At 41.7% G+C, this 16273-nt stretch overlaps 2 protein-coding genes across 3 annotated transcripts in view; one reads left to right on the forward strand and one right to left on the reverse strand.

Moving 5' to 3' along the window:
- Positions 1–6383: 6383 nt before the first annotated feature.
- Tmem69 (transmembrane protein 69) lies at positions 6384–10487 on the reverse strand. 2 transcript variants are annotated; one of them, XM_021161138.2, is made up of 3 exons: positions 10339–10487; positions 8213–8348; positions 6384–7186 (listed from the first exon to the last, which is right to left on the reverse strand). In XM_021161138.2, the coding sequence occupies exons 2-3, from the start codon at positions 8252–8254 to the stop codon at positions 6491–6493; spliced, it is 738 nt and encodes a 245-aa protein (XP_021016797.1). In that variant the 5' UTR covers positions 8255–8348; positions 10339–10487; the 3' UTR covers positions 6384–6490. The 2 variants fall into 2 exon arrangements, with proteins under 2 accessions (XP_021016797.1, XP_021016796.1); XM_021161137.2 differs by lacking the exon at positions 10339–10487 and adding an exon at positions 9293–9377.
- Positions 10488–11074: 587 nt separating this feature from the next.
- Positions 11075–16273, forward strand: part of Gpbp1l1 (GC-rich promoter binding protein 1 like 1) — a 34373-nt gene continuing 29174 nt past the window's right edge. The window contains exon 1 of the mRNA XM_021160949.2: positions 11075–11257. The gene's annotated coding sequence lies outside the window, so the exon portion shown is untranslated. The remainder of the gene's footprint in view (positions 11258–16273) is intronic.

A 16273-nucleotide genomic window follows, 5' to 3' on the forward strand; every position in this document is an offset into this window, starting at 1 on the left:
ACATTTTGTATAGACAAAAATTTTAAGGTTTTTTTTTTTTCTTTTTTGGTTTTTCGAGACAGGGTTTCTCTATGTAGTCTTAGCTGTCCTGGAACTCACTCTGTAGACCAGGCTGGCCTCGGACTCAGAAATCTGATTGCCTCTGCCTCCCAAGTGCTGGGATTAAAGGCGTCCGCCACCACTGCCTGTCAAATTTTAAGTTTTAACTACCTTGGATCTAAAACTGCTTCTAAAAAGCTTCCTTTCCTTGATAGTCATTTTAGAAGTTGTTTTTGCTGAATTCTGAAGGCTGTCATCATTGCTTTTATTTCTGCTAGTCAGTTAGAAACAATTTATTGAGGTTTTGCATACTTTATACTTAACTGGCTGAGGTGGAAATGTAATGTCGACATTGGGTATTTGAGTATGTATGATGAGTTCAGAAGTTCCCTGAAAAGTTAACTAAGTGTGTATTATTTCTCAGGTGATAATACATTGTTTTTGAAAGAATGTACTAATTAGGGGCTGAAGAGATAGCTCAGTGGTTATGAGTATTGACTGCTCTTCCAAAGGTTCTGATTTCAATTCCCAGCAACCACATGGTGGCTCACAACCATCTGTAATGGGATCTGATGCCCTCTTCTGGAGTGTCTGAAGACAGCTACAGTGTACTCATATACATAAAATAAACCTTTAAAAAAAAAGAATGTACTAATTAATAAAATTCTAACTATTTTCTTTTCTTTGTATTAACTTAGTTAATTAGCATTACTGGATTACCAAACTGTAATAGTATTACACAGGCTTTTGTTTTTAACTTTAGGAATGTATACATTTAGTTCCATTTTCAGAGAAGTTAATTAAAGTGATCTTTCTCCAAAATGTTTGGAAATGTCTGTATGTTTCTAAATACTATGTCCATTTTATATGTGCTGGCAGATACCTGAAGTCCCATCTATTGGAGGAAGCTGAGGCCAAGAGACAAGAGCTTAAGGCTACGTAAATACTAGAGTTGGCCGCACGCCTTTAATCCCAGCACTAGGGAAGCAGAGGCAGGCGGATTTCTGAATTGGAGGCCAACCTGGTCTACAAAGTGAGTTCCAGGACAGCCAGGGATACACAGAGAGACCCTGTCTTGAAAAACAAACAAACAAACAAAAAACACCCCACTAGAGTTGGGGACGGAGTTATGGCGGGGAAAGAGCTCCGGATACAGCACAGCCTCGGATGTACTAGGCGTGCCTTTAACCCCTGCATTTAATACCTAGCACCTCAATAAACAAAAAAATGTTTTTCTTTTAAAGACCATGGCCAACAAACATACATGAGAAATCAGTTGTTAGCCAGGTGTGTGTCTCACACCTTTAATCTTGATAAGTGACCAGAGGAAGGAAAATCACCATAAACTTGAAGCTGGCCTGCTCTACACAGCAAGATCCAGGCCAGAAGCAGCTATGTTACAGTCCTTTCTCAGAATAACTTAATAAAACTTTTTTTAAAAAAGAGTTTCTTGAGGGGTAGTGGTGTACACCTTTAATTCATGCACTCGGGAGGCTCAGAGGTTGGTGGATTTCTATGAGTTGAAGGCCAACCTGGTCTACAGAGTAAGCTCCAGGACAGACAGAGAAATCTATTTTGAAATAACCAAAAGTAGTGGTGGTGGCAGGGAATTTCACTCTGTAGTCTGGAACTCCCTATGTAGACCAGGGTGATCACAAACTCAGAGATTCACTGGACTTTGCCTCCCAACTGCTGAAATGTATAACATCATGCCTAGCTGTAACAGATTTTTTTTAATTTATAATTTATTTATGAGTGTGCTATCTGCATGTACACTTGTGTATCAGATCCCATTATAGATGGTTGTAAATTACCAGGTGGTTGTTGGGCATTGAACCCATTTCAGGACCTCTGAAAGAATAGCCAGTGCTCTTAACCACTGAACCATCTCTCCAGCCACAATGTAACAAAATTTTAAAGTATATATTTTAATTCACCTGAAAATTAGTACTTTGAAAGTGAAATCGAGCAGTTAGCTTGAAAATGTGACTAGTTTCTCTGGAAGACAACACATTGGAGATTAGGGGAAAACTTGAAATAATTGAATATAAGTAACTCAGAAGCAAAAAAGTACTTTCACATAAAAATAGTTGAATAGAATCTGAAGAACCTCTTAAAAAGTCAAGTTTTCCTCCCATTACCAGCCTATACTATTCTGTATATTTAAAAAATAAAAACAGGGGGCTGGAGAGATGGCTCAGAGGTTAAGAGCACTGACTGTTCTTCCAGAGGACCCGGGTTTGATTCTCAGCAGCCCCATGGTGGCTCACAACAGTCTGTAACTGCAGTCCCAGGGAATCCTGTGCCTTCTCCTGGCTTTCCAAAAAAAAATAAAATAAAATAAAATAAAAACAAAACCAAACAAAACCCCAGTCATTTCACACTGTTACATTACCTGAGAAGCCCTCTAGAAATCCAAGTGAGGCCTGGTGTGCTAATGTACTAGTTTGCTATTGCTTCTGTTAACAGTATGCTACAGAAATTCAAGAAAAGGGCTGACAAGATGGCTTGATGCTTAAATGTGATGGCCAGAGTTCAGATCTCATGAGTTCACTACAATGCTGGTTAGACATCTTCAGGGCAAGCTGCTATCAAGACTCTCCACATGAACCACTTCTGGGCTGGACTGAGACCCCACATCGATGATTAAAAATGGAAGAGTGACAGTGACAGAGAATGATCCCTGACGTTTACCTTGGGCCTCCACATGTGCAAAATACACATATACCCACGCCACACACAAGAAAGTAAGGGGGAAACCAGGTAGTATATTGTCTCCATCCTTCTGGAGGCAGGAAATGTGAAATCCGTGAGATCAGAAGGAAGCTAACTGCCTTGTGAGGGCGATCTGCTGCATGCAGCTGGTCTGCTCTGGTAGGTGGGTGGCCATTATCATACTCTTATGGTATTTATTCCCCATGGTCCCAAATATGCACTTTTACAAAAACACTAATTATATCACATAAAAGCTCATAATCACAATATAACAAATTATACAACAATATAACTATGTAAAGGTCCAATTTTTGAAAGTCACATGACTTACCAGGTGTTAGTAGTTTAAAAGCTTAAAGAGTAGTTAACAGGTAGTAGGTGTGTAAAAAAGCAAACAAGTTGCTGTTTTGATACATTTCTTTCTTCTTTATCTGGAGACTATTTTAGTGTTTGTAGTCAAACCCACATAGAATCGATACTAATTCAGTGTTAACTTTGAACAGACGTGAAGAAATAAGTATATATCTGTATAGCTATTAATTTATGTACTATGCCAACATACCACATAAAACTTGCAAACTTTCCCAAAGTTGATACAGAACTGTAGTTCTTTAAAAATTCAAATGTGTATGTATGTATACACATCTGTCTATATATGGCCAACAATAGCATCAGTAGCAACAGTGGCTTTTCTTGGTTCTACAGTCACCTGAACAAAATATAATGGAGACATCCTATATGTTCCATTAAAAAATTAAAATCCTAGAAAACAGCAAAATTCTATTACTGTTATGATACCTGCCTGTCTTAGGGTTTCTATTCCTACACAAAAATCACGACCAAGAAGCAAATTGGGGAGGGAAGGGTTTATTCGGCTTACACTTCCATACTGCTGTTCATCACCAAAGGAAGTCAGGACTGGAACTCAAGCAGGTCAGGAAGCAGGAGCTGATGCAGAGGCCATGGAGGGATGTTCCTTACTGGCTTGCTTCCCCTGGCTTGCTCAGCCTGCTTTCTTATAGAACCCAAGACTACCAGCCCAGGGATGGCACCACCCACAATGGACCCTCCCACCCTTGATCACTAATTGAGAAAATGCCTTACAGCTGAATCTCATGGAGGCATCTCCTCAACTGAAGCTCCTTTCTCTGTGACAACTCCAGCTTGTGTCAAGTTGACACAGCAAAGCAGCCAGCACACTACCACATTTTCTTATCTTCTCAATCATCATCTGGAATGAAAATACTCTTCCTCTAGTGTGACACTGAAAACATTTGGAAAGCACAGTCACAATGTTGGTAGTTATTCTCATAGTAGGCATTACTAGAAAACGTGTGTGTGTGTGTGTGTGTGTGTGTATAATTTACTCATACAACTTGTAAAGTGGTGTTTGACTGCTTATATCACAGATATAACATTCAAAAAATAATTTCCTTTGATTTACAGTTACACAACATAATCTCTGATCCTCCTGCCTTGACCTCCTAAGTGCTAGGATTGAACACTTGTGTTATCACTCCCAGTCTGTGGGGTACTGGGGAGCAAACTGAGGGCTTTGCATGATAAGCAAGTATTTTATCCACCAAGCCACATTCCCAAGCCCCCAGACTAGGTTTTCAAGTTAAAATCCAAATTGTTGGCCTGTTCGTATATTGCTCAGTAGCTGTGCTTGTATAGAATGTAGGAGGCACTAGGTTCAGTCCATACTATTATGGGAGGAGGGAAAGCAAACCAAGCAATGCTTTTTGCCATTGTTTAATTTATCTGAGACAGAGTCTCTGTGTAGTACTGGCTGTCCTGGAACTTGCTAAGTATATAACGCTGATCTATGTAGTTTACAATGCCTAATCACGTTTTAATATTTGAAAATTTTTATTTTAGTGTATATGAGTATTTTATCTGAATATATGTCTATGTACCACATACTTGTCTTGTGCCCAAGAAGGCCATATCCAAACCCCAAGAACTTGTTAGCACAGTGCAGGTACTGACAATTGAACATGGTTTCTCTAGCAGAGAAGGGGGTGCTCTCAACCACTAAGCCATGTATGTCTCTAGCCCTTTTGCTATTATTTTAAAAGCTTCTATAGGTTAAATGTGGTCAGAAAACACCAATCAAAAGCTTAGACATGTGAACTGCCTTTCTGTGAGTGGCCTTCCTTATTCCACTATTGCCTACCACCTTGAGAGCCACAGGTCATTTCACTTCATAAAACTAAGTTATGTCAGGTAAAATAAGCTTAGACAAACCAGGTGTCATGACACACGCCTTTAATTCTAGCTCGCTGGAGGCAAAGACAGGCAGACGTCTATATGCTCCAGGCTACCATGGCCTACATAGTGAGTTTCGGGAAAGCCAGAGCTACATAGTAAGGCCCTATCTCAAACAAACAAACAAACAAACGAAACAAAGGCTTAGACAGGAAATCCAGAAGTGCTATAAAAACGTGACAGAAACACTTTTATTTTTAAGGTTCTTAGTAGAGCCTTAGATTCCCATGGCTGTGAGGAGACACATAACCAAGGCAACTCTTATAAAGGACAACATTTAATTGGGGCTGGCTTAACAGGTTCAGTCCATTATCATCAAGGCAGGAGCATGGCAGCACCGGCACTGCTGAGAGTCCTACATCTTGTACCAAAGGCAACCAGGAGAAGACTGTCTTCAGGGCAGCTAGGAGGAGGGTCTCAAAGCCTATCCCCACAGTGACACATACTCCAACAAGGCCACACATCTAATAGTGCCACTCTCTGGGCCAAACAGATTCAAACACAGGAGTCTATGGGAGCCAAATCTCTTCAAACCACAAGTAGGATTCTTTTCATGAAATATGACTTCATAATTGCTAGATTCTAATACAGGATTTTTCATCTTTTACTTTTCTCAGTATAATCAAAACACTGAAATGTTTAGGTACATGACTATACAATTCACAGACACACAAAAATGTAAACTAACCTTATATGACATAATAAGGAATTAGGAAAATTTTCAAAATAAGTTACTTAGAAATAATTTTTATAATCCCAACACTCAGGAGGCAAAGGCAGGTGGATATCTGTAACTTTTTTTTTGAGACAGGGTTTCTCTGTGTAACCCTGGCAATCGTGAAACTCTCTTTATAGACCAGGCTGGCCTCAAACTCAAAAGATCCACCTGCCTCTGCCTCCTTTCTTCTAGCTTAAAAGGTGTGTACTACCACCATCTGGCTAAAAGAAATACTCTTTAGAAAACAAAAACAAAAACTAAGTATGAAGAATAAGTTCCTACCAGTCGGGGGTGGGGGTGGGGGGTGGGGAGGAAGGAGCCAAAAGAGGAACATAATTGTGATGCTAAAATGCAGCTTTACAGGTAAGAGATAGAGGCTCAATGCTCAAGACTATGTACTGCTCTAGACCCAAGTTTAGCTCCCAGCCTATACATTGAGTGGCTCAGAACTGTCTGTAAAGCTAGTTCCAGGGGTCTCTGGAGAGATGGCTCAGTGGTTAAGAGCACTGACTGCTCTTCCAGAGGTCCTGAGTTCAATTCCCAGCAACCACATGGTGGCTCACAACCATCTGCAATGGGCATCTGATGCCCTCCTCTGGTGTGTCTGAAGACAGCTACAGTGTACTCATATAAAATAAACAAATATTTCTTCAAAACAAAAAAAAAGCTAGCTTCAGGGGATTCAACAGTCTTCTGGCCTCCACAGACACTGTAAATAATACCAAGAAAGTAGTTTTATATTTCTATTTAATCAAGTCTCTTGGGCCCTTTTTCTGGATAAATATTTTCAAGTATTAAAGTGACTACAAATGAGATAAAAGCCACTAAAGTACTTACAATCCTTAAGGCTTTGAACCAGTTGGGATAATCTGGTAAGAGGAAAAGTTCATTGTGTAATGCTATCCCTAAACCTATTATTAATGTGACTATGGCTTCATTGAGTCTTTCAGAAAATAGGATGGCTGCCCATGAAAACAGAACAGGACTCATACTGCTAGCTAAATTAATGTAGTCTGGTTTGGCTGGACTACTTTCTGGCAGAACAAAGCCCCATCTGATCCCTCCCAAGAAAGCTAGGAAACCTGCTCCATAAGCCATCTGAGTGAAAGCCAGGACGGGGATATAAGACTTTGTTATTACCATGAGGAGTGGGGGAGCAGTAAAGGGGATTAACCCTGCCAGAGTTATATATAAAGCTGGCTTTGGGCTATCGAGTAGGTAAGTGATGATGCTTCGTTTCTTTGGAGGAAGGACTGCCTTCTGCTTTTTAAAGTTGCATGGTGACACATGATAGCATTGTATCTTCCTCATACACACTTGAAATGATGGGGAAAGCCAAGTCCTTGGAGGCAAAGAGGAAAAGTTCTGCAGTAGACATGTCTTGAGAGAAAGTATGTCTATTCTGCTGGCTCCAAGTCTCACTGTAAAAGGGTTCTTCAGCATCTATAAAGGAAACAGAACCAGGAGACAAAGTTTAAAAATAAGAACACATGGTACAGATGTGTACCTTTGCCTACACATATGTAGGCAAAGCACCACATATATAAAGTAATAAGTTGGGGGTGGGGGGGTGGTTCAGTGGTTAGAGCACTGGCTGTTTCTCCAGAGGATCCAGGTTTGATTCCCGCCACATGTGGTGGCTTACAACCAATTTAATTCCAGTTCCAAGGAGATCTTACACCTTCTCCTACCCTCCACACACATCACATACAGGTGGGACACAGACATACATGTAGGCAAAACACCCATACACATTTAAAAGAAAAAAAAAAGCTCTTTAAAAAATATCACTTTGAAATTAAAAGGAGCACTACTTACCAGTCATGGTGAGCCCCGAGAAGCATGCGGGGAATGAGCTCCCGCTGGCCTTTACTCCTTTGTCTTCAGTAAGAATGCTTTTCCTTCAGCTGCCTACATGGCCATTCTTCTTTTCTAACCTCCTATTTATGTTATATAATCCTATTATTTCCATGTGTGTGGGTACCCTCGGTGGAAGCTTCAAGTACTCTAATGATGAAGTAACAGTGGTTGTGAGCCACCCAACATAGGTGCTGGGGCCAAACTAGAGCCCCAGGTTGTGCATTCCACAAAGCTGAGCCATCTCTCCTGGTCCTCTCTATTTTTTTTTTTTTTTTTTTTTTGGTTTTTTCGAGATAGGGTTTCTCTGTGTAGCTTTGGCTGTCCTGGAACTCACTTTGTAGACCAGGCTGGCCTCGAACTCAGAAATCTGCCTGCCTCTGCCTCCCCAGTGCTGGGATTAAAGGCGTGCGCCACCATGCCCAGCTTCCCTCTATTTTTGATATTCCCTATTCTCTTTCCCTGATGTATAGTACTCCATAGCAGTTACTATTTGACATAGTAAATATTTTACTTATTTATAATTTGCCCATTGTTTTCCTTCCTCACTTGAATACATATATCTATGTCTGCCATAGCCAGACAATAATTGACAAATAGCGCTCAACTAACCTTTGAAGATGCTCCAGAAATTTTCTGGATGAAGTGTAGCATTCTGGTTTCTGCTCAGGGTTTTGTCCCGGGAAAATGCAATTCCGATTCATATATTTTTATAGTTGAGGAGGATGGCTGAATTTGAAGCAACACCCTATTCATAAAACAAGATATCACTTAATTGTATACATTTTATACATTTATAAGAAGTCATTGCTGGGCAATGGTGGTGCATGCCTTTAATCCCAGCACTTGGGATTGGGAGGCAGAGGCAGGCGGATCTCTGAGTTTAAGGCCAGCCTGGTCTACAGAGTGAGTTCCAGGACAGCCAGGGTTATACAGAGAAACCCTGTCTCAAAAAAACCCAAAACAACAACAAAAAGTCAAGAAAATCTCTTCGATGAAACATAGTTTATTTTGATTTATTTATGTATTTATTTGCCAAAGTGTCACATATTAAGGAAATAAGTTTTATGCTGTTTTTGTTTTCTGAAGAATAATTTTAGTTTTGGCTGTTTGGTTTAATAAAAAGAGCAATGTGAAACTGAACATTTGGATTTAGCAAACATCTCTACCACTTCCTCAGGCACCAGTACCTCATCTTTAAAACTGACAGTTATACCTTTTGTTCCCAATAATTATATATTCTCTTTATTGTGTACTCGGGGCTTTGGAATTTTTACACTATAAATGAGAGCAGCCACAAATATCGCTTTGTTGTGAATCAAGCAATGTAATTAAATGTTTTCCACATATTCTCCACCTTTTGGAACTCAGTAACCAGTGTAGCACGTGTTTTCTAAATTTGGAGGATTATAATCAGGCTGAAGCCCTGAGACAGAAGCTGATGTGGAGATTAAAAACTAAAAGCCATGGCCAACTCGCTCATTCCACGAAAAAAATGCCCAAATGTTTTCATTTCGCCAACGCAACTACCACAAACTGGGAGCTCCAAGCTGACATTTTAGGGATACGAGCGGAATTTAGACACAAAAGGTCCTTAAGACGCGTGGGGTAACTATACATCTCCTATATACCAATACCAACCCCACCACCACCTCCTTCCCAAAGTGTACTCTTGACAACCCTGAAACGTACTTGCCACCATCACACGGCGCAAAAGTTGAACAAATTCAACCAGAAACACCGAAACAACACTTCCGGCAACTGGAATCACACAGCCCCCACTTCCTGAGTGCAGGAAAATGGGTCCGGATGGGAACTTACGGTAGCAAGTTCCGACTCTTCTCTTTCCGTTTTTGAATGCTTCCCTCCCTCAGTTATTTTACATTATTTTTAATGTGGATGTTCATGCACTTTATGCATGTGCCCACTCAGGCGAGAGGCTTGGATTCCCCACAGTATAGGTGCTGGGAGCTGACCTGAGGTCCTCTGTAAGAGCAGCCAGTGTCTTTAACCACAGAGCTGAGAGCTAGTCTAAAATATTCTAATTGAAGTCGGCTTTCAGATACCTTACAAGTCTCTCTTCCGGGATCTCTAACCAGTTTAACTAACACACACACACACATTCAGTAAGTAGAGTACAATTTCTGAAATAACCCCCAGTAACAGTAGTGGAAGAAGCTAGGAGACTTGGAGTTGGCTGATTTGGTCTACGGAATTATTTTATTTTTTTAAAGACAGGATTGCCTGGAACGCTTAAACTGCAAAACAACGTTGTTGAGTCGACTGGACACATCTTCCTCCGCATTTGCGTCCTTTATTACTACCACTGGGCGAGAAAGAGGTGTTGATTGTGTTTCTACCTTATTCTCTTACTATTACCTAGAAATTACATTGAGGAATACAGAAGACTAGGGCCCAACATTCAAAATTCTATGAATCAAGGTGTGGCGTTACGGGCATTGGGCTTGGAGGTCATCCAGGAAGTAACATTGTTGAATTTATCCTCTGTGTGATTTATCCTAAGTCTCCTCTCCCACCCCCAACCTGCCATCTGTCGACCAAAAGAAACAGCTACCAAGTACTTCGAGCGTTCTTGGATCCTTGTGTAAAAAGCTGAAGACAAAAAGGAGAGTTCATTTACGTAGGGACCCTTTTTGGCTACTTCCTCCATTCTAAGGAGTATAACTTCTTGAAACATTCGTTTTTAGTGAGACGCAGCTGTCCGCCAGTTTTATTACCTTCTCTGGCAAGGTTGTACGGCCCCTTCCTGTCATGCAATAGCCAAGAGAGTGGTTATAGACTCCTTTGGGGGGTTATTAGCAAAGACTGGGCTGGAGCAGATTTCAACCCTCCATTCTGTCGCCTCCGTGACTCCTGCAATGCCCATGAACTACAACTCCCGGCAGGTAGTGCGCCGACACCGCCGCGCATGCCTCTAGTCCGGGGGGCGGGAGTATGTGTGTGTCTATGGCTTGCCTAGGACTGGAGTTTCCACAGCTCGCGCTTGTGAATGGAGGGGCAAAGGTGTACAGGGCTCGGAAAACACGCTCTTCCGCTACTTGTTTGACAATTCTAGTAGTTGGCGAAGCATCTGGCTCACAATCGAGGTGTGAGAAAGTGAAGAAAGAATGGGCAGGGGAAGAACTAGTACAAATATATCCACCCATATTCACGTGCTCCCAGGCCGGAGGACCCGGCTGGGAGCTTTAAAGGGGCGTGCTGAATTCGGCTGGTCCTCGCCCCAAGAGCGGCACAAGGAGAGGCGAAAGGCTTTGCGGAAGGGACAGCCGACCGAACGGCGTCGTGCCAAAGGGCGCCGGGGGCGGGGCGGGAAGTAACCGCTGCGGGAGCAGCCCAACGTTTCCAGAGCGAGCCGCGGGCGCCCGGGCGGGGTCACGGAAGCTGGAGCCCACGCCTGCGCGTGCGCCGGTGCTAGTGGGCGTGAAGGAGGCGGGCCGAAGCGGCAGAGGGAGGGCCCAGCCGGCCGTCGCTCCTCCTCCACCCGCTCTGCCCCCTCCTGGGCCTTGTGGGCCGGGCAGCCATTTTGGGAAGAGCTTTGTTATGGTTGTGGGCTAGTCACCTCTGCTGGTCGGAGAAGCTGAGGACGCGTCCTCAGACGCCGCGAGTCGTCCTTGACCGTAGCCCCGCCGCTGCCGGGTGAGTACGGGTCCTGGATACCGAGCAGAAGGAGACCTGGAGTGGTCCCGGCACGGGCTCTGCCGGCTGCCTAACTGGCCGTCTAGGAAAACTAGTTGGAAGAAGGTCTTGCACAGGTGGTTGGGTGTGGGTCCGCCGGGGTGGACGAGGGACCTGGGAGTCGCCGAGTTGGAACGTCCCCCTCCCCCCACCCCCGCCAACGGGAGGAGTCTTGCACACTAGCGTCGCCGCGGCGGTTCCAGAGCTCTCCGACTTCAACTTNAGTTCCCGGTCGGAAACGCTCACCTGCGGCTCCGGCTCCTCTCCAGGAGTTCCGGCTTGATAGTGGTTGAGTGATTTGGTTTACTTGGGTTTTATTATCATCATCATTATTATTATTATTATTATTTTATCTTTCTTTAAAATAAGAGCCGAAGGCTTCTGTTTTCCAGTTAAGAGAAACTTAACGAGGAAAAAGTCGTGTAAGTCAAATGTGGACTATCTGGGCGAAAGGGAACTTCCACGCCCGGAGTCGCGGTTCTCCGGGGTAGGGAGACCTTTTCCTTCAGATTGTCTTACCGGTTCGGTTAACTACCAAACTCCGTCCCATTGGAGAGGAAGTTTGATTAGTTGAGGTGGCTTAACTAGTCGTTTTTATTCCATGCTAAATCTTCCCAACCCATAAAATTCAAAAGATACTGAATCTAAAATGGCTGTAGCCTGAGGAAGTACCCTGTTTAAATGCTTAAATATAATAACATTTCAGTCGTTTTTCCCCTATGGGACGTTTACTCTTAGGAGTTTTTGACCATTGGCACCTTTGGAGAGGGTAGGTGAAAGCGAAGGTGAGGCTCAGGAAGTTTACTGCAAAAGTTTACATAAGAATGGGTGCGGTTTTTTGTTTTTGTTTTTGGTAGTTGTGAATAGTTCTGAAATTGTGCTGTGGTATCAGTTTTGTCTGCCACTTTTGTACTCTGGGGTTGGCATGTATGATGTGTTGAATAGTTTAACTTTGATAACTCTTACCCGGAAAACCAGAAGTTAGTGGTGGTTCATGGGTTTTGTTTAGTAATAAATCCACTTTTTTTGTAAATCTCATCAAAAACTAAAGAGAGTATTAGACGCCAGTAGACAGAGATATGTAGTTTGTTGGTGGTCGAATGTTTTTTTGTTTTCAAAATGGGTTTGTCGGTGTAGCCCTGCCTATTCTAGAACTCACTCTGTAGTCCTGCTGGGCTTGAACTCAGACCCTGAGTCCTGGGATTAAAGCGCTTTTATCACTTCTGCTCCACTCATGAGGTCTCATGTTTTTTATGGTAGTTTTCACCTCAGAACCCATGAAATTTGGGCATTTACAAAGTAAAGAAACAATTTTGCAAGTGAAAATACATTTAGAAGTGTAATGCTAGGTCCTTCTCTCCCACTTTTTTTTTTTAACTAAAGGCAATCTTTGCTTCAAAACAAAACAAAAAGACCCTGCCAGAAGTGCAAAAAAAAAAAAAAAACAATAGCAAATTTTAATTTTTGCAAAGGTGTGATTGAGTAAAATTTCTGTCTATTCAAAAGATAAAATAGAGTGCAAAATGTGGATCTTTGACGATCCATCCCCAAGATAAACTGCCACCTTTCATAGAGTTTGTTTCAATTACATTTATATATTCATTTAGGCGGGAAAATTTTTGTTCTAGGAATTTTTTTCTTATGTATATGGGTGGTGCCTGCATGTATTCATGTGTAAATGTACATACAGGTCCCATTGAGGTCAGAAGATAATGGATCCCCTGGAACTGGGGTTAAAGAGAGTTGTGAGGTGGCGCCATGTGAGTGTTGGGAGTCAAACCTGGGTGCTCTGGAAGAGCAACAAGTGCTCTTAACTGCTAAACAATCTCTTCAAAAGCCCAGGAAATGTTTATTTACTTATTTATTTTGTTGGTCTTAGAAGAAAATCATTTAAAGTTCTTTTTGAAAATTAGAATTGCTTTCTGTTTTGACATTATTTTACAGTACTAAATTCACCATTTTTACCTTTCTTTTGAGTGTTCTAAAATGGCTTGCATTTATTTGTTAGTCTAACCTTTCAGTTTATTGTGGACAGTGTGCTTTCAGAATTCTTGAAGTTGGAATGGGAAGCCTTTATTTTGAAGTAACAATTCTTTTTTGTTTGTTTGTTTGGTTTTTTTTTTTTTTTTTTTTTTGGGGTTTTTTTTTTTTTTTTTTTTTTTTGGAGGTTTTTTCTGTGTAGCCCTGGCTGACCTGGAACTCACTCTATAGACCAGGCTGGCCTGGAACTGGGTTCCATCTGCCTTCAAATGCTAGAATTATTTAAAGGAGTATACCACCCTGTCAGGCTTTTTTTTTTTTTTTCTCCAACCATTTCAATAATTTGTACATTTGTGAGTGTATTTGTGTGTGTTTCTGTATATATACATAGAGACACACAGATTTGTTGAGACAGTACTACTATGTAGGACAGTGGTTCTCAACCTTCTAATGCTGAGCCCCTTTTAATATAATTTCCCATGTTGTGCTGAGGAATTTCCACCATAAAATTATTTTGTTTCTACTTCATAACTGTAGTTTTTCTGCTGTTAGGAATTATTATGAAAACATCTGTTATGTGACCCCCCTTAAGCCCACAGGTTAAGAGCCACTGGTGTAGATTCATGTAGATCTAGAACTCACAGAGATCTACCTGCTTCTGTCTGTCCTATGCTGAAATTAAAGGCATTCTCCACTGTACCTGGCTACTTTTTATTTTCAGTGTAGGCAATTAAACCCAGTCTAGTGTATGCTACAAAACATACTGTCACTAAACTATATACCACCAGCCTATAATTTATTTTCTAAAGTATGAATTAATTCTGTTATTAACATGCATGAATATTTTGCCGGTGTGTATGAGCATCACGTTTGTCTGGCACCCTCGGAGGTCTGTGTTGGGCCTTGGATCCCTGGGACTGGAGTTACAGACAATTGTTAGCTTGGGTTCTTGGAATTAAACTCTGGTTCTCTGAAAGAACAATCGGTCTTAACTACTGATCCAGATCTCCAGCCCATACGATTGATTGATGGTTTTTCCAGCTAGCCCTGACTGTCCTCAAACTTTGTAAACTCCTGGCATTGAACTCAGAGATCTACCCGCCTCTGCTTCCCGGATGCTGGGATCAAAGGTGTCTACCACCACTGCCCCATTCATTCTCTCTCTCTCTCTCTCTCTCTCTCTCTCTCTCTCTCTCTCTCTCTCTCTCTCTGTGTGTGTGTGTGTGTGTAAGTACGCTGTTGCTCTCTTCAGACACACCAGAAAAGGGCATTGCATCCCATTAATGTATGGTTGCTGGAAATTGAACTCAAGATTTCTTAAAGAGCAGCCATCTCTCCAGCCCTATAATAGAGGTTTTTAAAAATACTCATTTAAACAGTTCTCAATCTTCTTTCAGAAGACAGCAAATCTTAATCTTATAGTTTAAGACTAATGTGCCAGAAAAGACCGTAAAAATATATCAGTTTTTCTTTTTTCAGTCCTGCTCACAGAAGGCAGACTACGAGACTATAAATATTTATTAATAAATGCCTAGCCATAAGCTTTGGCTCATTTCCTTTCTAGCTTGTAACTTATTTAACCATTTAAACTAGTCTGTGTCTCCCATGTGGTTGGTTACCTCTCTTTCAGTCTCAGCCTTCTTCCCTCATCTCCTCAGCATCTCCGTCAGAGTCTCTCCAAGTTCATCTACCTTCTGGTTATGCTGGTCTCCTCTGTTTTTCCTGTCTTTTATCTCATCATTTCCCAGAATCTTCTCTTCTTGCAACATCCCACCTCCTGTTTCCTGCCTCTGCTTATTGGCCATCAGCTTTTTTATTGACAGGTGATGTTTATAAGAGATGCTCCATTTGTCCAAACTGCTTTTCCCCCCTTCTACGCTGGAGACTAGCTATGTCTACCCTGGAAATCACTGTGTAGACCAGGCTGGCCTCAAATTCAGAGGTTTGCTTGCTGTTGCCTCCTGGGGGCTGGGGTCAAAGCTGTGTGCCCCATGTCTGGCTCAAAGTACTTTATATTTATTACTTTAATTAATAATGGTTGTGAATCCATATTGTGGGGTTGTTTTTTACCTTCCTGGTACTGGGAATTGATTGAACTGAACACCTCATTGCTGTTAAGCCAACCCTCTTACACTTAATTTTATCTTTATTGTTGTTATTTAAGACCATGTCTCACTAAGTTGTCATGGCAGGCCTTGAGCTGTGAACTTCCTGCTTTGCCTCCTTTCAGGTAGCTATGATTGGGTGTGTGTGACACCATGCTTTGCTAAGCAGATGGGTTTTTTCCTTACTTTGTAGTTGTGAAAAATGAAGAAGAGATGCACTTGACTAGTAGACAAACCTAAGTAAGCTGTTTCGGCATTTACTACTGCCTTTAACTGGAGTACTATATGTGTTTTGCTCTTATGTGGTTGGTTGAGGGCTTTTGTTCTGTTGTGTTTTGTTTTGAGACCTGGTTTCACTCTGTAGCCAGGATTGGCTTGGAATTTGCTGTGTAGATATAGTTGCGTCAAACTCAGTAGAGATCTGCCTGCTTCTGTCTCCCTAGTGCTTAAGTTAAAGGCCTGTGCCTCATCGACCTTGGTTGATTTGTTTGTTTAGTTTTTCAGTGATGGAGGTTGAACTGTCTCACCCCACCCCCAGTCCTGGTTGCTTTTAAACATGAAAGTTAAACTGTTGTAACATTAGGGGGCATGAGCCATTTTAAGGCATCCTAACAAAAATTGTCTATAGAAAAGGCAAAATTTAGGGCAGAAAATATAGCTTAGTTGGGTAGAGTTATTTGCTGCCAAGCCTGAGAGGGTCTGAGTTTGATCCCTGAGATCCACATGGAGGTTAGAAGAGACTAACTCCAGTAAATTGTCCTTTGACCTGCACACTCATGCTGTGTGATAAAAAAGAAAAGAAAGGCAAATTTGAGTCAGGGACATGCTGGGGCATAAAGTACTTGCCTCCTATGCATGAGGACTTAACATTTCTTTTTTTTTTTTTTTTTTT

The sequence above is a fragment of the Mus caroli genome, chromosome 4 (assembly GCF_900094665.2).
Source record: "Mus caroli chromosome 4, CAROLI_EIJ_v1.1, whole genome shotgun sequence".
NCBI lineage: Eukaryota > Metazoa > Chordata > Mammalia > Rodentia > Muridae > Mus > Mus caroli.

Excerpts from the sequence above, each read along its gene's own strand:
- Tmem69 (XM_021161138.2), bottom strand. The coding sequence starts at position 8,254 with ATGCTACACTTCATCCAGAAAATTTCTGGAGCATCTTCAAAG. Across the intron at positions 7,187-8,212 it reads TTTCTGGAGCATCTTCAAAG|ATGCTGAAGAACCCTTTTAC; the intron begins GTTAGTTGAGCG and ends TTTCCTTTATAG.